The sequence below is a fragment of the Acanthisitta chloris genome, unplaced genomic scaffold, assembly GCF_000695815.1.
Source record: "Acanthisitta chloris isolate BGI_N310 unplaced genomic scaffold, ASM69581v1 scaffold915, whole genome shotgun sequence".
Classification (NCBI taxonomy): Eukaryota; Metazoa; Chordata; class Aves; order Passeriformes; family Acanthisittidae; genus Acanthisitta; species Acanthisitta chloris.
In genome coordinates, this window is record NW_008672922.1 from 1 (window position 1) to 23,839 (window position 23,839).

General features: G+C 41.5%; 2 protein-coding genes across 2 annotated transcripts; one reads left to right on the plus strand and one right to left on the minus strand.

Moving 5' to 3' along the window:
* The first annotated feature begins 39 nt into the window (after positions 1-39).
* On the plus strand, positions 40-5,607 carry NIF3L1 (NIF3 NGG1 interacting factor 3-like 1 (S. cerevisiae)). The gene is made up of 6 exons (XM_009074684.1): positions 40-468; positions 1,180-1,342; positions 1,781-1,904; positions 2,757-2,895; positions 4,228-4,311; positions 5,252-5,607. Exons 1-6 carry the CDS (start codon positions 48-50, stop codon positions 5,434-5,436), a joined length of 1,116 nt encoding a protein of 371 aa, XP_009072932.1. The 5' UTR covers positions 40-47; the 3' UTR covers positions 5,437-5,607.
* A 3,012-nt stretch (positions 5,608-8,619) lies between these two features.
* ORC2 (origin recognition complex, subunit 2) lies at positions 8,620-23,578 on the minus strand (the record flags this gene model as incomplete). The annotated part of the gene is made up of 15 exons (XM_009074685.1): positions 8,620-8,730; positions 9,319-9,437; positions 10,169-10,230; positions 10,483-10,654; positions 12,349-12,495; positions 13,707-13,803; positions 14,194-14,326; positions 15,586-15,695; positions 17,288-17,386; positions 18,000-18,178; positions 19,044-19,101; positions 20,375-20,406; positions 21,686-21,775; positions 23,058-23,144; positions 23,435-23,578. Coding segments are annotated over 15 exons (1,616 nt in total), but the record flags the coding sequence as incomplete, so codon positions are not given.
* Between the last annotated feature and the right edge of the window lie 261 nt (positions 23,579-23,839).

Here is a 23,839-nt window from a genome sequence, read left to right on the forward strand (position 1 = left end):
GTCCCCGGGGCTCACCCCGTGCGGTTCTTACCCTCACGGGTCGCTGCATGCTGCTCCTCCGCCCGCCGCTCCGCTGCGTCCGTGCCTTGTGCCGCCTGCCCGCGCCCGCGCTCATGGACCTCGGGGAGGTCGTCTCAGCCCTCAGTAACTTCGCGTCCCTCTCCCTGGCCGAAAGCTGGGACAATGTGGGGCTGCTGGTGGAGCCGAGCCCTCCCCACGCTGTGAACACCCTGTTCCTCACGAACGACCTCACCGAGCAGGTGATGGAGGAGGCGGTGCAGAGGAAGGCAGATCTGATTCTTTCTTACCACCCTCCTATATTCACACCCCTCAAGCGAGTAACGTGGAAGACCTGGAAGGAGCGGCTGGTGGTGCGAGCCCTGGAGCACAGAATCGGGATTTACTCGCCGCATACGGCGTACGATGCCTTACCTCACGGGGTTAACAGCTGGCTAGCAAAGGGACTCGGTGAGACTCTGTTAAAAAAAACTTTAAATTATTCATCAGTATATGCTGTTTACGTGGGCACATTCCCTCATGTTCCTTTCTTCCAGCTTTTAAAGCTGTGAGTTGAGGATTTTTTTCTTCTCTCCTTCCCCCCAGTGCTTTTCTAGTACTACTAAGAACCTTAAACATATTTTAGGAAATTTATCTTGGTGATGTATACCAGATACAAATACTAGAGGGAACCTCCAGATGCATGACTGTACCCCTGGATGTAGCCAGAACTGGTGGAGCATATCTATTGTCTGTTGTAGTTGCAAAGTTTACACCACTAACTTTAAATCACCACCTTTGATTTATAAAGTACAAGATCTCATTGTTTGTAAAGGACTTAAGCTGTCTGAAATCATCCTGTGTCATGGCTCATAGATTACAACAGCTGTGTCTTTTCCAGCCTGCCATGCAAACCAGATGTGATTCTTGGTTTTGTACACTCCTTAGGATAAACTGGATGGCATTAAGAATGACAGTATATGTCCATTAACTTCTTTGGACTTAAAACAGGCTGTGCTTAATGGAGACAACAGGAGTAAAAGTTCTCAGTTCTGGTCAGGGAAAATGGATTCAAGTATAAAATTTGCATCTTTTTGTTGCATCTCTTTAGAATATGTGCTAAATCAGTATTGGGATACTTACCCAGCTTTATAAAACAGTGACCTTGTACTGTTTCCTCAGGTGCCTCTACTTCCATCCCACTGCATCCATCGACTGCCCCAAGCTATCCAGCTGAGAGCTCTCACCGGGTAGAATTCCTCACAAGTACTGAGCATCTGGACACAGTGCTGTCCAAAATCAAAGATATCCAAGAGATCTCTTGTCTCATTACTCTCCCAGCCAGGTATCTGCTCCAGTCTCTTAATATTGAATTCTTGCTGTTGTTTGAAACAATGTCACAGTAATTGTATTTTGCTGTTGTAATCACTGTGCATTGCTGCTATATTTTTTCAGCAACAAATCTAAAAACTTAAGGAATAATCAAACCTTTGTGATCAATCTGTGTCATGGTAAATGGTAACAGCACCTCAAGTCTAGCATCACATAGATTAGAGGTGGTAATGAAGAGTATTAACAGGAAATCTGATGAGGACAGTTGAGTTAAGTTCCCATATCTGTTTCTTCCAAGAGAGTGGACTAGGCTGGGCTATTACAATGCTTTCTCTTTCTCTTTTCTCAGTGGTAGAATAGCCACTGGGATAGAATAGCTTTGTTTTATAGTAATTACAATGCTGAAATTTTATCTAGCTTCTTAGCAAGCACCAAACATATCTTTCCTCAGGGTTGAAGGTGAGGAGCAAACACGAGTCAGTTTGAACTGCTCTCAGAAAGCACTGTTGGATGTGGTGGCATTATTGTCCCAGAACAGCCTTTATCACAAGACTGAGATTCTCTTACTGCAAAAGGTAACAAAATCACATATTCCTTCCAGTGAACATATTACTTGTGTGAGCTAAGTGCCCTAAACACTGAAATGCAGTGCTCAGTAGCATCAAAGGTTTCCTATGCTCCCCTGTCAGTGCTCTGAGACACTGGCCTAGTGGGGATCTGAAGCTGCACACATTTTCCAAAGCAATGAAACCATCTGGCCTGTACTAATTCTTAAATGAGTTCCAACAGCTAGTGTAGTTAGCATGTTGCATTTGAAGGACAAATGTAAGAAGGACATAGAATTGTTGGAGCAAGTCCAGAGGAGGCCACAAAGTTGATAAGAGGACTGGAGCATCACTCCTATGAAGACAGGCTGAGGAAGTTGGGGCTGTTTGGCCTGGAGAAGAGAAGGTTGTGTGGAGACCTCAAGGAATCTATGATCCTATGATCACACTAGAGCACAGAACTCACAGCATTTAAATTAGCCCATTCCTAGCAGCAAAGCAATAAAACCCCAACACTTGTGGAGAATTTTTCATTCAAAAATAAAGTTCAGCTGCACTTTGAGGATCTGCAGGTTGCCCAGATAAGCTGTGGATCCCCCATCTCAGGGGGTGTTCCAGGCCAGGTTGGATGGGGCTTTAAGCAACCCAGGCTAGTGGAAGTTGCCCCTGCCCATGGCAGGGGGGGTTGGGACCAGATGATCTATAAGGTCCATTCCAACCCCTAAATTCTGTGATTCTATGATTTGAGAACATCACACACATATTTTTTTGTAAAGTTCAGAGACATTCCTGAATGCCCAGTATACTCATCCTTGTATGTGATGAAAAGCAATACCAGCTTCTGGAGTCAGCTTTCTCACAGTAATTTTAATTTCTTTTCAGCCTCCTCTTCCCCATACTGGAATGGGACGTCTGTGCATCCTGGACAAGCCAGTCTCCTTGTCAGACATAATCGAGCGTGTCAAAACCCACCTAAAACTACCCCACGTCCGCACAGCCCTGGGAGTGGGCAAGACACTAGGTAAACAGGTCTGCAAGTAAGAGTGTCCATCAGAACTGGTATTTCTGGAAGATAAAGAGCATGAGTGAGTGAGTGTGTGTGAGAGTGGGGAATACTGCTCTGTCTTGGACAGGTTTACCTCCAAGTATTGTGTGGCACTGTTAAGAAACAGCACCTTAGAATTTACGTGATAGAACCACACAAAAAGAATTTCATCTGTATTTGTAATGGGAAGCTCTGTATTACATGGTGAAGAAGAGACAGCACAAGTTGAAGACAAGATGTGCTTTTTCATAATTTATATAATGACTAAGATCTTTTTCCCTGCCCAGAATATCAGACACAAAGGAATGCAGTTTCATTCTACACCCCCTTTTGTGACTGAATGTTAGATCTCTAAGCACCTTAAAACAGTGAGGCACTTTATGGTACCCTTATGAAGAACATGTAACCATGTTACATGATGAAAGAAAAGTCAAAGAAGGTGAACTAGCTCAAATGGTGGCTCATTAGTAAAACATGGAGCAAGTGTTCTCTTATCCCAACTATCTATCCTGATCTCCAAGAGCACAGCTATTAGAATTTGTGAGAGCAAGTTTATTGAGAACTCTTTGCAATTTAGGAGTCAGAAGTCTTACTAGAAGCCTCTTTGCTATCAATTGCACTAAAAAAATCTGCACTACTTTGAAGCTTCTCATTGTGGTGTGAGATTGCAGTGGCATTACTCCACTTAAAAACAGGAATTGCATGGTAACACACTGTAAAGCCTTAGCAGAACTTGAAAATGGTGTTGTGTGTCCTCTCTCCTTAGTGAATGTAATGTATATGAAGAATTAAATTTCCTGACATTATCACATACGTAATAGCTTGGAGTCAGCAATCATAGTAAATGGACAAATTTTTAATGGCATGGAGCAGCTTTCAGCTTGCATTGAGATTGGTCTTTTGAGAGCTAAAAGCTAGGAACCAGTATATCTTGGAGGCAAAATACTGCCCTAGTGGCTTCATTAGTTGGGAAACTCATCATTGTGGAACACAATAGTCCTGGAAAGAATAGCAACCTATGAAAGGGTTCAGAAACCTAACTAAGTAACACCTCACTAGGAGAAAACTAGACATCAGCCAGCCTCCATGCTGTAGTGTTCTGCAAACTACCCATCACAGAGTACTTTGCTGTGTGCACCAGAGATGTTATAGGCCCATGACTCTTGCACACTAACAGTTGTGTCTCTTCCTCCAACAAATTTACATTGACCCCAAAATCAAGGTAGTAGTTGTTATGAAACAATTAACAGCAATATGGGCATGAAGGCTGAACAGAGTAGGTTAACTGTGGCACCTTGTATCCTGCAGAATCACCAGTGAAGAAAGCTGCTCTGTGTGCTGGTTCTGGGAGCAGTGTCCTGAAGGGAACGGAGGCTGACCTCTATCTCACAGGTAAAACATTATGTTGCTGTTTCATTATCTTTATAAAAATAGTCACTATGAAGAAAAATTTTAAAAAGCAGGAAAAAAATAAATGAGTTGACCAGCTATTGAACCATTTGGCCAGAAAGAATTACCCGTTCTTTGTAATTGAGAATCAATCATTCAGTTATTGGAATGGTAGAAGAATGACATTCGAGGTAATGTGGATCAGATGGCTGTGTGGCACAGCGGAAGTTATTTGAATTACAACATTGCTACACATGCATGACTTCAACACAGAATCAGTGTGGATGGCAGTCTATTGCAACTTTCAGTGTGTTTCTCCTTTGGCAAGATACTTCCTCAGTTCCCTACAGAATTCCTTAATGGAAAACAGAATATAACGGAGTCTATAGAATCTTCTAAAGAAACTCCATAGCGTGTCTGACCAAAGAGTCACTTAAAGTCTGTTATTCTCTCTTCCAGCAGTGGGACAGCCATTCCTTATAGCTTGGTCAACAATGCCTTGCATTCTGTAGGAATTGCTTGGAGCAAGTTCTTTGGCAAGGCTGCCCCATCTCCCCATTACATACAGCCCTGACCCTCAGGCTTCCCAATTGCTATCCTGCATCACAGCAACCCATCTAGGCAGTCCTCTTCCAGACCACTCTGAGCACTTTTATTTCCTGCCCAAAGTGGCAGAATTTACCACTATTCTAAGAGGGCATGGAATTTCTGTGGGTTTGTCTCAGCTGTATATGGAGAATATCAGCTGAAAGTCTTTCAGAGGACACTGGAGCAGGAGTGTTCCATGTTCTTACTGAGCAGGTGGTATTGCATTCCCCCTTGTGGCTATATTCCTTTACATCTTCCCAGCTTTTAGCTAAGATTCTGCATACACTGCAAAGACCTGATTACCTAAACTGTTACTATTAGTGATCTGCACGACATTTCTTTCTCAAAATGGCAGGAGAGATGTCCCACCATGATGTTCTGGATGCAGTTCACAATGGGATAAGTGTTATTCTGTGTGAGCACAGTAACACTGAGCGAGGCTTCTTGTCAGAGCTGCGTGACATGCTTGCTATCCACCTACACAACAAAATCAACATAATTGTGTCTGAGAAAGATAGAGATCCTCTCCAGGTGGTATAGGAGGAAAAAATAGGAGTGAGACAATTCAGGCAAGAGTTTCATGGTATCTTGCACAGACTGCAAGCTTAATGAAGATGCTTACAATTGGTTCAGGAGAGAATTACTGCATTATATGGTCCCTCAAAGTTTGGGGTATATTTTGTCATGTCAGAAAAATAAATGCTTGTTTTGAACTACCACAGGCTCATTTACTCAATTACTGGGCTGTGCTTGAATAAATTTACTGTTACTGGTTACTCCTATTAGATATGTTTGATAATCATCATACTTAAGGATTGTTTTGGGTAAAATATCTCCAGATTTAAGCTTATGCAGCAGTTCTACCCAGTTATGTCAAATCATGTCAGTGCAAGTCACATTTATTTTAGCTAATAAATCTCATAAATAAGTTAATTAAAGGGTATGGATCACCTATTTGCATTAACAGGCACCACTCAGATGCAAATAGGTTGCACAAATCAGGTTTTTGGTACTAATACTCAGTTGCACTGTCTACCATTAATGCAGCTTTAAGGTGTTTTAATAGAGAGGCTCTCAATTAAAAAGGTTAAAACTCAATTCCTTAACAAAGCTGCTTTTGTTACTTTCTTTTAAAAACAGATTCTGTAACTGTGGCTCTTAGCTACAGGATTACTAAAACTGAACAAGTAATATTTTCACCACTGACAATGCTTGAGTTTTATTTTTCAAGTGAGTTTTCTGTTGTGATTTTTTTCTTTTAAGGAAACTAAAAATCTCAGTTGCATACCTTACCACCTCTGGGGTTTGTGCACACCAGAATAATATTTAAGCAAAATGAAAATATTTCCATTGCAAATTCATAAAGATCTTGGCACCACCCTTTGAATTAATAAAACTGGCTCATCTAGCAACATCTCCATCACACAACTGCACTTACTTGTTCCCCTTAAATGTAAGTAAAAAGAGATGACTCACTATTATCTGAAGCTACTGAGGCTATATAAAGGCCATCATTCTCATCAATCCCATGGACACACCTCAGTAAGCTGAGGAACAGGAAGTGGGAAGAAATATCTTCTTTCCCAAGTAAAGGACAATAAAAGTGATCCCTCCAAATCCAGCAGTTCTGTTATTGCTAAAAACACATTAAAATGCTACTACCTTTGTACATAAACAGAATTCAAGAGATGTAAAATTAATGCATAAATGGGCTATGTATCTAGAAACAGCAAAATAGTGCAGGATAAAATCAGCACAAAACCCACAGGAATGAATTCAGTCATTTCCTTTAGCTTGCATCACAGAATTAGTAGCAGCCAAAAACTTAGCAAACTTAACCTTCTCTTAGCAGCTGTGTGGTATCTCCTGCGGCTGCTCCTCATGGCGTGTATGGACATCTGGTAGTCTACCAAAACTGTTAGCAGATAATGGTGAACTCAGGATGATTATAACACTTCCTTAAAGTACACTTCATATCTAGAAAACCAGCCTATTGCACTGAAAATGCACCACTGCCTCACAGGAACTGTGGAGAGAATCAAAGGGTTGAAATATAGGATATGGTTGCTGCTTAGCTACAGTTTAAAGTTTTTCCAAGAAATCTGCTGAAGTGGTAGAGTTCTTGCTCTTGAACTCTACACCTAACTTACAGAACTTGGGTATGACACAATGCCTTGATCTTGGTTTTAGTGATACTGATAGCAGCCTAAGTAGTGATAAGCAGCATCTGAAACATTTTACAAAGCTTTCAAACTACAGCCAGTAAAATGCAGATGCAACTGCTGCCAAAAGAGAACGTTAGTTGAAAAACGTTCAGGGGGAGGAAGCTGGAGTACTTGCTGGCATATACCAGTTTTCCCCATCAGACTCTCCAGCAAAACCAGTAAGGACCTATATTTGAAGAATCAAGTTGACAGTGGGACAAGTAGATACCCCATGTTTCCAATACAAACTAAAGTCAGGCTGTAAATCTCTGTTGCTTCTGTCAGTGAGGGGTAGATAAGGTAACTGTTACTCCATGGGATGTTGTGGTTCTCATTTTAGAAGGCAGCCAAACCATTCCTAATTTTGATACCTTCTAAGAAACAATATAAAGTATTTTTACGAATTAGTTTGAACTCTTCTGCCCACTGTATGAGGATTTGCACAGATTTTTTTGACATAATGGAAATGAGGCTTTTGCACAACTGCCACAAGGATCTCTATCTTCTATTGCTTAAAAGACTGGAAGACAAGACAAGCTAATGAAAATTAATAAAGTACTTTATTTGATTGATTTGAACTATTACAACACTGAGCTGTAACACAGCTACCAAATATTAGAGATACAGAGTCCCTGAAGTCTGGCTGGCAGACTGCAGCTGATGGAACTACAGAACTTCCTCCCACATGACTGAGGAAAAAAAAGTGATGAGAGCTTATAAATGGCATTTAAGGCCACCTCCAGCACCAGTGGACATTGCTGATGTAAAAAATACATATATACAATCAAGCTTTTAAAAAAATAAAAAAGCTTCATAGCCTCTTCATCTTTTGGATTGCACCTTGGAAAGTAGATGAAAACAGATGATCCTCTCACCATCACCAACAGGCAATGAGTTGAGTCCATCACAACTTTGATTATCTCGATCTTACAAAAGGGTGTGGCTTCAGGGCAAGTCCTTCAGTTCTACTGCCAGAATTTACTAAGTTCCCCACAGCATCCCAAACCAACGAGTGTTCTCCTTTCCTCACGCAGTCAAGGCAGGTCTGTCAGCATTGTAATCTTGACTTCTTCATACGCTGGAAGCTACTTTTGTGTCACTGGTAAAGGAGTACTGGAAAGCACTCAGCTGAGAAAAGCTGTACCACTAGTACAAACTAAAGTGCTGACCATCTTGTGATTTGCACTTCCCAAGTAAATTGCTCCCATCAAACCCTCATATCTAGTGAGGGAGAGAGCAGAAGGCACAATCTTGCTTACTGAGTTTGTTTTTCTGACTGTAAGGCTGTCTGCACAGGTATGAGGAAGGCAGTATCTGAGCTAAGAGACAAAGCAGACAAATCCAACTAGAGTGCAAGAAATGCCTTACTTACAGAAGTCATCATTTCAAACTACCTGAAGTAGTTAAATAACCAGCATGGTTCATTAGAATTATTACTCTTCAGTCTAGCAGCTGTGGGGTAGGAGGAAGAGACATCTGAGTATAGGCTGCTCTCCAGCAGCCCTTGAGAGAAATTACTGTAGTTGCTTTGAGAACAGAGACATTATACATCTTCATCCTGTTTTTCCAAGAAGTCGGTCAAGGTACCGTCATCTACAGGAATTAGTAAGTATTCCACACCATCAGTACCCTGAGAACAGACATGCATACACATTCTGTTAACACCAGTGTACAGTGCAAGACAAGCCACTAGACAGCACCACAACTCTAGCATTTATCTGCATTCTGGATGAGAGCTGGCCAGCATTCAGGACTACATTATTAAAAAAACAGGAATATTTCACTAGAGCAACACTGGAAATGCAGATATTGAGAAAAGTCAGTATATGAGAAATCTGTTGGGTTATGTTAGTCTGACATAACACAGCTCCTCAACACTATTGCCATCTCTAATACTGCTATACTGCCTTGTTATTATGACTAGTCTGCATTCTTTCCTTGTGCAAATACAGGTAACTATTGTAAGCAGACTGGCAGGCTCCGTAGTCTGTTAGATCTCACAGACTGCAAGAACAAGAGACCTGTAAGTTGCTGAGTAACCAAAGCAAGCTACATTTTTGCAGTCCCTAACAAATTTGACACATGAAAAGAGCTACAAATGCAACTACCTTGCTAGTTCTTAGGTACTTAAAACAACACAGCCTCCTTACTAGCAAGTAAAAATCTATTTTGCTTAAAGTGGCTGAATATCCAGAATTATCTTCTTCCCCCAACTCACTCGCTTGGTCCGGATGAGCCTGTGGTCCCTGAATTCTGTCAGCTGTGCCCTGAGTGTCAGATCACTGTTCACAAGGAAAGCCTCCCGACACTGCTGGTAAAAGTCTTGGAACGACAGTCCTGGAGATAGAAAAAGGCAGGAACAAGAAATTGAAGTGGTAAGATTGTCAGATTTTTCCAGATCTAACACCATGTATTATCTCCACCTGAAAGTCTTGCTTTGGCTTAGACCACAGTGGCTACAATAACATCACAACCAAGCTAATATTTCAGTGATTGATGGAAAACAGCTGAATTAACATTCTAGTCATCCTGTTGCCTAATGGAATTTTAATAGCTCTCTAAATGCACTTTCCAACATGGTTAATCTTCCTTAATTTTCAACTCCTCCTACTTCCAACTCTGTTTACCATTGACATGTTGTTCATATCCACTGCAGCACCTGTTACAGACAGTGGCAGAATATTCCACATGTATCCTAGAAAGCAGGGATACTTCAGAAGTCACTTAGATAGCAACAGCATGGGATCAGAAGCTCATATCTTTCCCTGGTCCTTTAAGTGCAAGCTGTGCCAATTTATATCTTCATTTTAATTTTTTTAACTTCACAGCCCCCCATGAATGGTCTCAGTCATGTCTAAGCATCAAAGCAGATGACAGTAAGAGGTCCTTCAGAACCAGTCCATCTACTGAATTCCTGTCAGAGTCAGACAGTGCCACTAGAAAGACACTGAGCCTGACTGAGCCACTGTTACAGCACTTCTGTTGCTGGGGATGTAACCTGCATACCAAAAGCCAGTACCACTGTGAACAGCAACGCCCCAAACAGATGAGAAAACATGGGCACATACCTGGATAAGATGGGCTGCCCTTGTTCTCCAGCTGGTATTGAGCAAGCAATCTGAATATCCCCCTAAGTTAAAGGAGGAAAGGGGAAAATCAAAATAGTAATAACAAAAAAAAACCCAGCCCCACCATTAGAAAATATCAACTGATTTTTCCCTAGCTGTGAGTCTCATCACAGGACAAGGTTTGCTATACAAATGCCATTCATTTAAAGTAACCAATCAACTGTAAACCAGGTCCTACCATCTTCATCTTTCCATGTCAGAAAACATGGACTGTAAGGACTGGGTCCTCAGCAAGTGCTGCTACAGTACCTCACCTGGCATTGGGAGTGAGACTGTGCAGGACGTGCATTAAGGAGCTCAAAGCCAAAGTTCCAGATCGTTGTACTAAAAGTGAGTTCTCATAAGATGTTTCTTCCACGTAAGGACTAAATGTGGTTGTTTCATACCAAAGCCAGTTATAAAGGCTCAGCTTTGCCTGATCCCACACTAGAGAGAGAAAAAAGAAAGAGCAGGCAAAAGAGTGAAATTTATCTTTTCTAATGTGTTAAATAAGCAATATTAAAATGTACTTAGTTCTACTGTAGGATTGAGGAAACAATGTCTGCTTGTGAAATTCACAGTACATAGACTCAGGTACTTGCAGTTCCAGCAAGACAAATTCTCTGCAACAGAACATTTGCATGCATCCCTTTTCCACACCAGCTTCCAATCCTTCCAGAGTCAGCAGTGTGCAAACAACTTCTGGCTGTAGCAGGATGCTCTACCTAGAGTGGGGGAAAACCAGCTCGAACAATACTCTATTTGCAAAGCTATCAGTGGTGAATGGAGAACGGGGAGGGGGAAGGGGGAGTCACACTGCTTTTGGTGCCAAAGAATGCTGACTGACACATCCCAGAGTTAAACATTCTGAAGAACAGTGTCTCCTAATACCAACGGACACCAGTGTGGGTATGACAGTTAAAGTACCTGATACCAACAAGTGATAATACTGGTGTCTTATCTAAAGCTGCTGAGTTGACACAGCTGGCCTGGAGACATATGACTCACAGTTAGTCACTTTATACTATAAAAGTCCAGTCCCACTTCTTAACAGTAGGGTCTTCTAACATACACCTTCTCAGAGTGTGTGGAGATTCCTCACTTGAATGGGAATATCCATCAAGGTTACACCTCGAGGCAGAGCTAGATATTTGCCCATGGCCATTGATATGGGTGAGCAACATCAATCTCTACTTAATGATTGTGATAATACTCTTATCTAAAGCTGCTGAGTTGACACAGCTGGCCTGGAGACATATGACTCACAGTTAGTCACTTTATACTATAAAAGTCCAGTCCCACTTCTTAACAGTAGGGTCTTCTAACATACACCTTCTCAGAGTGTGTGGAGATTCCTCACTTGAATGGGAATATCCATCAAGGTTACACCTCGAGGCAGAGCTAGATATTTGCCCATGGCCATTGATATGGGTGAGCAACATCAATCTCTACTTAATGATTGCTTTTGCTAGCTTTAATATAACTGCTTCAATATTGCTCAAAAAATAGTGCACTATACTAATAGTCATAGCTACCTATACTGTGTAGTAAATAATTCTGATTAAAATCTTTAATCATCAACTTAATCAATTTAAATAAATAATTTCTTTATATAAACGTTTGGTTTGCCATCCTTAATCCTGAAAAGCAAAGTTGTATAAAGGTTCAATTACACCTATAGACATAAACCTCTAGACATACACCACTGATAGTGACAGTCCGGGGCTGATACTGGATCCAGCTGCACCCAGACTCCTCTCTGAGAAAGAGTTTTGAAAGCAAAGGGGTCCTTCCTCCACCTGTGACTCGACAGAAGGCTTCTCTAATAAACTTTGTCTGAAGCTCCCATTCTGCCCACAACACTGACTGACAGACATCCAATCTCCAGTTCAGTAAGTCCCTAAAACGAAGGGGTGCCAGAAGCTTGCAGTCCATTTGTATATTATGATCAGTATTATTTCTCAGTATCTTTATACAGTTTTGGTTCAACACAGCTATACTCCCAATCAGGACTACCACATGTACATCAACAGATCTGTTCTACACATCAGGAGTAATACATAAGCTTATCAAACACGCTCAGCAGCCCCAAAGCAGGATGCAGATTCTTCTCTTTGCTAGATCAGGCCCAAGGAACTCACTGAGGGGTGCATTGATGTGATCGATGGAGGCAATGAGGTAAATGCTTGGCAGGGAGGATAACTGTGCAAGGATGTGCTGACTTCTTTCTCCCCTCAGCATCTGGCTGTCCAGGTTATGAATGAGCACATAGAGCTCTAAAGATGAATCTGCAAGGTCAGAAAGAACAGCAGAGAACCAATCAAAGAAACAGCACACAAGGTGGTTTCCCATTCCCAGTGCAGCGTAGCACAAGTCTACTCCATCAAGCTCCATATTCATCACTCCAATATCAAATCACTTTCCTTGTACAGCTTCCTTTGGTCTCTATCCCATACTTGGTGTTTCTGAGCACCTAAAAGGCTTTTCTCAATTCACTTTACTACAGTTCTCACCACAGCTACAGTTCTTTTTTCAGTTTAAGCTTTCCTGTTATGATCTTTCTGCTTGCTCATGGCTTTATCAGGCATTGCCCTTTTAGCTGTGACATTTTTATGATTCAAATATATTAAAATATATTTTAGAATGGAAGTCTAAGCACAGTTTCTTCAGCTGCTTTTGAGCTTCACAGGTAGGATCTTTAAGATCCTCCTCACACAATGAAAATGCATTTTCTATTCAGGGTTGGATCCAAAGCAAACTAACTTCATTGGAAGTTTTTCCCACTGAGTCCTCAATGAAAGTTACAAAGACCCAGCTTGGATAATGCAAATGGTAGATGTTAAAATTTCCAGCTAGCTTCCTGTTGCTATACTTATCCCTAGGAACAGCTGTTTCCTGAGTCTAGAAACAATTCTCAAACCGTAACCGGTTTTTGTGCAAATGAATACATAACTGTCTGCCAACGGAAACCAAAGGTTCCTCAGACTCCCAGTTAGATCAACTGCAGTATCTTTGTATATAATAATACATATAATATAATCAGCTACAAGACTGATTTATGTACATTCAGGTGGGTACCACTGCTAACTAGACTTTTTCACTTAGTCCCACCAGAAATAATAAGGTAATGATGGAAAACAGAATGTAAACACTGAAACACCAATGCCATGGACAGGTAAAATCTATGTATGTACACACAAGCAGTAAAATTCAGCAAGCATTCTGTGTGCCAATGCCTGTTTCATTTTGCTTTTGAACTCAGTTCTAACCTGCTTGTTTGACACTGCTGTCCTGCTGTAAAACACTGACTGAGGTAACAGCTTGGGATCATGTACACATACATTCCTGATGCATATATGTTTTCATATATGTTGCACAAATTACAAGCAAGAAAGTATACTAGCTACAATAAACTAATAAACTGCAACTGCACATATGAAAACTGAAAAGAACAGTAAGTGGACTCTAACGTTTTTGTGTATGAAGTTAGTCATTTTACCTTCTTTAAACCTTTCAATAATGAATTCAAGTTGGTCAAGAGGGCTGCGAAAGGTCCCTACGTGGTCCAATACCTCCTCTGTGATGGAATTGAGAATCTGAAAAAGAAGTCCTTTATGAAGGGCTCTGGCACTGAAGTGCAGAAAATCTGAAACTGAGCCCTTGACTGTCATGTGGGAGGTAATCTGATTTTTACCAGCAAATCCCCCAGTCAACAGAAACAAAACATTTCCACCCCTTTTCGAAACAGTGACATAAAATAAGGTTTTAGACATGAGTATCTATTAATGATAGGAATTACTACAATTTCTTGGGAAAAAAGCATGGGATACTTTTTTTAAAGCATTAAAAGAAGGAGAGGAACTGCTCTTCATTCCAGAGACTGCTGCTATAGGATGCAGCAGACTTAACATTTCATATAGAAAGACTTTAGATGTCTCTGTTACACAGGATGATTAAATAAACCCATAAGCTTTTCCAACACTTACAGATTTCACAGTGATGCTGGGGAAGTATCCATTAACCACAAGGTGAACAGAATCCTGGAGCAGAGAGGTACGAAACTTCTCCAACAAATCACGCTTTGAACCCAGTCCATAAAGCAAAATATTGAAACCTAAGCTGCAGAAAAGTGAGCAAATACACTGAATCAAAAAACTAAAGTCCATTTTTAGGTCCATACATTCACAAAGCAAAATGATCCATTGCAATCTTGCCTCTAAAAATTCATGTTTCATCAGCTCCAGGCTTACCTTCAGCTCACAGCTGATAAATAAGATTAGCTGCAAGCAATCTGAAATGTGGCATGTGCATCTTAGCAAAAGAAGCATTTTAGCAGTCTGGAGGCTCACAAATATAGCAAAACATCCATGGAAGAAAATGATATTGACCAAGAACAAATGTAATCAGCATTCACATACATCCCCTCACCAGTGATTATATTATATGTTTACCATGGGTCACAGCAATTACAAGAAAAAAAGCCTTCACACTGGTTTTACATTCTGATCCACAGGCACAATTTCAAAGCAAAATTATTCTCATATATATATTTTTAATTCTAATTGTTCCACAGAAAGAGGCAGGAAAGCATGAAGACAACATGCTTGGAGTAGGAACTCCAATTTTCAAAGCTAATGTCTTTCATACACTGTCACTCCCCATGGACCACAAAGTTCTCTATACTCCACCCTGCTGCAAAGCTTCCAAGGGGCTTTCTCCTCACAATACTGACTCCAGCCTCAGCACTTAACTTCAGAGCTGGTGGTGTGCCTTCTCTAAGGCATTTCAGAACCTCACAACTCTCTCTAGTTCCCATTTGCTTTCCTGGATGTTCACTCTTTTCTCCTTCTCATGAAGATACACACAAACCCAAATAAAATTTATACTGCCAATGTTTCCAAAAGCACTAAGGTTTCTTTGTGCCCAGATCATCAGGTACCAAAGGCATTCAAAGTTATCTGCTACACCACTGGGGACAGCTACAGACTGAAGAAATTGGTGATGAGCTACTCGCTACCAACTTGCTGTTGTAAGCAAAACCAAGTCCTCACAAAGTCTCATCATTCATTTTCCCTGTTTTCTCATTATCCATGTTTCCTGTTGGTGAATGCCCTCTAGCTTGGCTTACAGAGGTGCAGACAAACTAGTCAGGTAGAATGTAACTTCACTGCACTTCAGGCATTTAGTTCCAGGAATTAGATATTATTTGGTCTACAGGAAGCTTTTGAACTAAATTAATGTCATCTAATTTTAAATTTAAGCAATCAATCAAAGAAAAAAAGTCACTCCCTAATTCATCCTCAGGATATTGCTGACACAGGGTACACTGGCAGTGCCTGTTTACTAGGCTTCTTTGGTGATTCTCACTAGATACTTACTGTAACTGTAGCAGCCACTTGGAAAACAAGGATTCATGTTGCTGGTTAAGCTCTTTAATTTCAGCAGCATAGGCAAGGGGAGCTTTTTTCAAAAGATCATGCAGTGTTTGCTGTGTTGAGAAAGAGGCAAGACAACAGTCATTCAAAGCCAAGAAGAAACAAGACATATCTGGAGTCCTTAAAAACACCCCTCTTGTATTAGTGTGCTCTCTTGCTAGGGAGCAGAGTAGTTTTCATTGTCTGTGCACTCAATTTGTGGTGTTTTCTTTTCCATGAAGACTCCCCTAAGCACAGCTTTGCTACTGGAGACACAGAGATTAAGTAACCTTGTGATGGGAAATGGCAGCCAGACTAGGACTAGAACAGGTATCACATTTTTTTCTCTTCCTGATGAGTATGGGAAAACCACTACAGAATAACAGACACACTTGAAACTTACACAGCCTCAATCACTGTACCAGGAAGATACCAACATCGCATCCCTGCTCACGGGAGCAAAACCTCCAATCAACATGCTTGGCAATCGTTCAGGTGTTTGTCACTACAAAAACTGCTCACAAACATCATCTTAAATAAGAAGTACAGCAAAAGGAGATAATTTGCAGCTGACAGCTAAATGTGGAAAAAGTATTATTTCAAAAGTATCAAGAACAAAGGATTCGTTAAAGATATGTTGTGATGTTGATGTTTAAACAGCATGGTAGCATGACAAACAGCATCAAATCTACACTGGTCTCCCTTTCTCATCAATTTTAGCAGCTTTGCTTTCCAATCCCTTGCAGCAGAATACAGTTATGCTGGAAAGAACACAAAGACAGCTGCAATGTGTCAGACAAACAAAGCACCGAGAGACAGAACTGCAAAGCCTTTGATTTCTCTGAAGCCAGCAGCAGATTTAGCACTGAAGGCCTTGATTTCCTTCCAGGGCCGTTATGAAAGAACTTGTTCAGAATCCAGATGTTTCTCTGGGTAGCAATTCCAGACAACAGCAGGCATCAGGCAATCTGCATATATGCCACTTTTTAAAAACACAAATGGGTACAAAAAAAGCAGTCATGGACACAAGAGCTCTGAGTGCTGCCCTGGCACTTCTCCTTGTGCACCTGTCTCTGTAGAACACAACTGCTTGCTTTGAACTGTCTTCTGGAAGCGGCATATGAAAAAAAATAATTCAGACACCACAATTAGACCACTCCTGTCTCCTTAAAACTGGAAGGGGACAAAGTACATCTAACAAACTAGGTGACACCATTTAGAGCTGTTCCAGCCCTGCAAGTGGCTTGACCCAGTAATGTTCAGATGCAAACACCTCTCTTGATTTCCTCTACACACAAATACTCATGGCAGCATGTACCTCCCCACAGCATTTCACTGGCAAAAATGCTGCTTTGGTGATAATTTTTAAAGCAGGTCTCTACCCCAAAACCAACTTTAAGCTGTTCTAGTAACTGCAGCTTTCAACTATCAGCTGACCTGATAGTGCCTTTTCCTGCATTTTCTCAGGTTCAATCAGGCATTGTCCCTGCTCAGAGCAGCAGTAGGAAGCATACTGCTTAAAATGCCACCTAAATCAGATTTGCCACCAAGCATGTCATCAGCAGAAATAAAGTGAAAATAGCAACATAAGGAAATTTTGGTGAGGAAGATCTTCATCAAAAAAATGAAAATCTCCCAGAACTGTGTGATTCACTATGAAGTATACCTGATTCAATCTTCTTTTCTGCAACTTCTGCAGTGTTCGGTCTGAAGTTAGCACTTTGGAACTACTGTGAGCTTCAAAGTATTCCTCCACCAGGTTGTTCTAGAAACAAACAGCAAGATCAGACACACTCCTGCTATCAAGTTACTCCTCTCCTTTTGCACCCACAAGCATGCCTGAAGATGGCCAGTATGAGATATAGAGCAAAGATGAATACAAAGACAGAAAATACTTGCAAAAATGGCTTTTATAATAGCACTCTGCCAAAGCTAACCTAGTCAGATGACTCTTTCCTGAAGACAGAGACAGAAAAGAGATTCTGACAGAGAGACCATAGCAGTAATTCTAAGGCAGTGTGGGGATCCCTGGTGCTGGAAGAAAATCAGACAATTAAGCTAAACATCAAGCCAGAACAGTAACATGTGCATCTTTTGGTGTTACAGGAACCAATTTCTTCATCCTTTCTCAATACAAGGCCTCCTGCTCCATGGATATCTTAGAACTTCTCCTCCTGAAACTGCTAAGGATACAGACTGGATTAGCCCACAGGCTCATGTGATGCCTGTCCAACAGGGATCGCTCAAAAGTACAGCAAAAGCCAACCCAGCTGGTTTGATTTGAAATGAGTCCAGTCAGGTGTGGTCACTAGCAGCTTATTGTCACTAAACATCCCTTCACATTTGCTAGCTCAGGAATATATTTTCTGCACACTCACCATCTTTTCCTCATTTTTTCTGGCTAGGCTGTTTCTGGGAGGTGGTGTAGATGCAGCTTTAGTTTTTGCTGGGGTCTTCTGATCTGATGCAAGGGTGCTGACTTCTTTCTGATCTTCATCCTCTCCCTCTGAGCAGGAAGCAGAATACTCACTCTCAGTTTCCAAATAGGGATCTGGAGCTAAAGCATAAATTTAAGGTTGAAAGTTAGGAATGACTTCTCACACAGAACATAATTTGCACCATCACACACTCACACATACATTCCCTTGATGTTTTTCAAGCATACGAATCCTAAATACATTTCATAGACAGGAAAAATCAATGCTTAAGACAACACACATGGCCATTTCTTTCCCAGCTCTAGGATCACAAAGTATTGTTGAAAGTAAAGCTTGCTCCTTGATACCACCTAACATAATCCTACCGTAAAAAGTGACTAAAAATGGAATTCCATATTTCTCTTAGCATCTCTATGTCAGTTTTCCCAAATGCCAATCATGCAAGCTGAGTATCTTCTAAGTCACACTCTGCAAAAAAGGTTTTGTAAAATACCTCTGCTAGCAGTGCTGTTTGAAGAGCACAGATGAAATCTGGCTCAGTCTTTGTCTCTCAACACAAAAGAAATAGAAGATGAAACACCATGTACTAAACTCTCCTCTGCATTTATTTTGAGCACATATAGCCAACCAGCTATTGGAAATACTTTACCATAAATGTCCCACTCATCATCAAAAAGTTTTATGGCCTGGTTCAAGCAATCATGTCACACTTAAGTGTCAGCATAGGTTAGATTACTGAAAGTTTTGCTTCTTTTCATCATGTTACTGAAGTTCAGCAACTTGGTGCTTAGGATCTTTCCACCCCTTACCTTAGTAGCAATCAGTTGTAGAGAAAAAGTCTACATAGATTTTCTTAAGGACATTTCTATGCTCTCTGCAGGATGAATCAGTTTGATTCAGTCACACTGCTACTACAGGAAAAACACTGTTCTGAACACAGTGCCTCACTGACTGTGGGAGCTGACTGCAAATGCTGATCTTTACCTTCTAGCCTCTTTCTGAGTAGGTAAGGTGTAGTAGACACAAGCTCTTTCTTTTTACTCTGTAACAGCAAAGAAAAAACGTGCATTAGAAGAAGAAACATCTCTCCTCTTAAACAGCCCTCTGACAAGCAAATAGTAGAATCAGGTTACACTTCCAAACTATTTCAGTCCACATGAAACTGGGAAAGCAGAGGCAGTAAGTATGGAGAGTTCTTGTTTTGCCATTCAGAGAGAGAGGCAGGACCAGGTTCTGAACGGTCCTAGGTTTAATTCTTTCAACTCATGTCCTGAGGCGAATGGTAGAAAACTGTGAAATCTCCAACAGATATGCCAATCTTGGCTCCTCAGGAATAGTGAGACTGAAGCACTGACAAACTGGAAATGCTTTGGTTCCCACAGCAGTCATCTTCCACATCATGCTGTCTGCTCCATGTCATTTGGAAGTCCTCTACGAAAACAACTACCAGAATGCTTCTCAGCATACTAAGCCCAGAAGCACAGCAAAGGGAACCCGAACTACCTGGGCTCATCAGGATGTAGTGCCACATTTTCCTTATGTATGTGTAAAGCACATGCCTGACTCAGACACCAGAGCAAGTGTGCAATACTTAGGAAACACTTTTGTTGATCCTGACAAAGTGGATGTGAAATCATCAAGGAGTGAATATGGCATCCCAAAACAGCATCTCTTTCTAAGGCATATCTCATCCTGCAACCTTACACTACAAAAGCTGTGCACACATTTCTAATATGATGCTGTAACATTTTAGAAAGCCAACTGTTTCACAGCACTCTCTTTATAACCACCACAACTGGTAGCTCTGGACCACATTTCTCTCTAGTGTCACAAAATACAACATCAACTTACATCCTTCTATTATCACAATTTATTTTTTATAAACAAATGCTAAAGTAAGAAACTGAACAGCACCACAGTCCTGGAACTCCTGTTTTAACAGCACTCCTTGCAATTAAGGCTGTTTCTTCCTTTAGTAAGAAACAGGAAAGCTATGAGTTTAACTGTGTATTAAGGGACTGTCTACCATCCTCACTTGTGTGATGGAAGGTAATAGTCTCTACCCATGCTAATTAAGATGTCAAACCCACTATTTGCCCACTGACTCTAAATCCCATAGTCCTGATTAATGGTAGCTCTGGTTCTCAATTGAGTTACTCCTCTTTGGTTGGATTAGGACAGATGTCTGTACTGTGGATGAGACTTTTCAAGGTCCTTCCTTTCCAGAACTGCAAAAATCGGCCAGTTCTGGTTTTAAAGGCACTGAAAAAAAAACCACAAACACAAAATTCAAGCAAGGAAAAGTCATCACTCACCTTCTGCTGCTCTTTGTTTGAACTTGAATGTTCTGAAAAGCAAGAAACACAATTGTTCAGAGTACTGCACAAGTTCAACAGTGGCACGAGATGGTCCAGTAGAAAAACAGGCATTCACTATTCAAAGGTACACTGCACCAGAACATCAGCTCTCTGGGTGGTTAATCCTATGAGAGAAGCCCCTAGTTTCTCACAGGCAGGCAGGCAAGGAGAGAACAAAGACAGCTGTTGGGAGGAAGGAGTTAAAGGTGGAAGACTGGCAAGGAGAGTTGCAAATATGCTCAAGTGACACTGCAGCTGGGGGATAGCAAAGTCTCAAGTAGCAATGTAGAAAAACACATATACCATCATGCCTATTGCTGTTTACCCTCTGAATGCTTTGAAATGCAGAACATGTGCATATAACATAGGTGTTTGGTAGACCTGGCGGCACCCTAACAGGCTAGAGTTCCCTGTCTTGGTACAGAGAAGATCAAAACACAGTGAAGATCACAGCATGATGGAAAACATGTGCAAAACCACTGATTAACCAGTGTGAACAGCAGGCTGGTGATGCTCTAGCACTGAACCAAACTTAATGGTGCCTGCACCTCCACTCGTGTGCCTCTGCCTGGGTGTTGCTTTGGGGAACCCCAGGTTAGTGAGGTAACAGAAACACATTCACACTTTTCTTTCCAGCTGTGAGTTTGTGGTTGTTGCAGATGCCTGCCTGTGTTGACTCACACAACAGTCAATCCTACTGCCACAGAGGGCAGCTTTTAATTCTGGTCACAACTTTGGAAGTCCATCAGCAGGAGGGAAAAGGCTGCAAGATGAGCGAGCATTCTCTCCCTGAGCATATCAGACTCAATTTCCATGCACATAAAGAAACATGCTCTTGCTAGTGTTGACCTGCCCTGACTTCTCCCTACCTGTATTTCTCCCTGCAACACTGTGTGGTCAAATCTTATATAATGAAGTGTGAATTTACCCATGAACACCCACATAGTCCAACCCATTTGGTGCTTACCACATCAGCCCAGCTTATAACTCTCTCAAGCGCAAGTATTTCTGTTGAACAGAGGAAATCATTAAATGTCACAGCAACAGATGAGAAAGAAGTTCCTGTTCTCTACAGCAGCAGGGCAGAAGAAGAAATGTGACACCCAGGTGCAGCAGAGGCCATGCAAACCAAGCAGTTCAGCTATGGTGTTAAGCTGACTAGACTACTCAAGCATGACAGAAGTTGGCACTCAAGCATCCACTCCATCACACAAATAGCAACACAACCCCCGTTCACTCAGCTTCAGTCCTCCAAACCATCAGACTTACTGCTACTTTGAGGGGATTTGGCTGTTTTGTCAGGGCACTTGGAGTCATCAGATGTCACACTCTTTTTTGGTGTCTGGGCTAATTCAGATGCTGTAGGAAACAGGGGGATGAGAAGAAGTTTCACATGTCAGGTACAAATCTCCAGGCTCTGGCTAGTCAGACATGGATCCATACCTTGAAATGCTAAGTATTAGTTTCCTAGGTATTTCAGGAAGTGCACCAGATACTTCAATTTTTTTCCTAACCCGAATGGTGTATGTAATCCTCAGCAAATATTTTCAAAGGCTGAACTCCTAGTTAATTAATTTTGCAAGTATGGCTGAAGCAATGGCAGCACTTTGCCCCCTGGGAAACATGTCTTCGAACAAGAGCAATGTTTGGTCATGCTCACTTAGCTGGACATAGCAGAGCATCAGGAATAGCAAATATGTCCGTTCTTCAGGAAGTATTCCACTTACCTCTTTCTACTACTTATCAGTACAAGCTGAATGACTAATCTGAATGTGAAAGGCTCCCATATCCTGCCAACAGACCCTCCACTGTACGACCAACAGCATATTCTATGTAACAATACTGTGACTAACAGCCTGTCATTGTATGACTCGCCTCAGTTTTCAAACTGAGCCATGGCTTGAGGAGAGAGCACCAGTGAAACCTACCCTGCTGCAGAAGGAGGTGTAAGGTAAGAAACACACAACTCCCAAAACACAGCAGAACCAAAGAGGCACTGAAACCAGTCTCTGTATAGTGATACAGTAAGATGATCCCTCTCCCTTGGATCATCCTTTTTAAGATGTATAGTAGCTGTGACAGCTAAACACTAATTGAAGTTCAGATGATGCTGGACACAAAGACTCTTCAAGTGAGAAGAAACTGACAGCAGGGCTCAAGTCTCTTAAACAGTCCACCCTCTCCAGAACTGCCACTTTCTGCTTGCTTCTCCTAAGTTCAGTTAGCCTAGAAAGCACACTCACACACTTTGAGTAGGACAAATGCCCTGAGACACAAAGCTGACGCTACCTTTTCTTGATTCTGTGACATAATGAGGGTATTCTCACATCCTTCTAAGTTACACAACTAAAACCCCTGCCATCCTTTCACACTTACATGCAGAATTTCTCCAGGCATTAAGAAACTTCTATGTTTTCTTATGTGTTTATTATCCGTAATTCTTACCCTCATCATGTCTTTGCTTTGACCTAGCCCTTGCTTTTGTTTCTCAGGAAGACTGATTCAAAGGCAGATAAAAAATACTGAAATACTGCAAGCACATCTTTTGAATAAAAACAAGTGACACACTATGTTAACAGAGTACTCAAAAAAACCAGACCACAGCCAGAGCAAGAAAGAAAGGATAAAAAGCAAAACATACCCAGCTCTGCCATCTTACTGGAGCGTTTGGGAGACTGGAATGAGTAAACTTCACTGCCACTTACATTTGAGCCATTTCCCACTGGATCTGTGAAATGAAATGTTATTTGCAGCTATTTTAAAAGCATTTATATATTCCCAACCCAAGAAAGATGGAATGCAATATTACACTATTTGGCTCAAAGGAATCTCTATGTTGCAGGTGTTATGAAATAAATACAATAAAATCCTAGAATCATAATCCTCTCCTCTACCTGTTACCACAAGCACAGACAGAGCTGGTTCACCTCTCCAAAGCAATTCACCAACATTACACAACCCTGACATTGCAAGAATCTCCTGAAGTCACAGTTGTGTTAGGTTTTCCCCTGCTAATACCTTGGGCACATATTCCAAGAGCAGTCACATAGTTCTTCTCTTCCGGGATATCCTGCGCTTCGTTTTCTGAAATATTCTTAAGCTTCTTCACAAATCCCTTCACATTGACACTCAGCTGAGCCTTGTCCTTTTGTACTTTAAAACCTAGGATTGCAATAAAAGCTTTAACCTCCTTCTCTTTCATTATTTCTACGGCAGTAGCATGCAGTCACCCCGTTCAGAGACCAAGCTAAACCAATACAATGCTGAGATGTCCTGCTAACAGAACAGCTGGTCAGAAGCTGCCCCTGCAGCCATCAGTGCCTCCCGCGCCGCTGACGCCGGTCCCTGCGGGCCGGGAGACCCATTCAGTCCCCGCCAGCACCCACAGTTTGGGAGAAACGACAGTGCCTCACACATTACAGC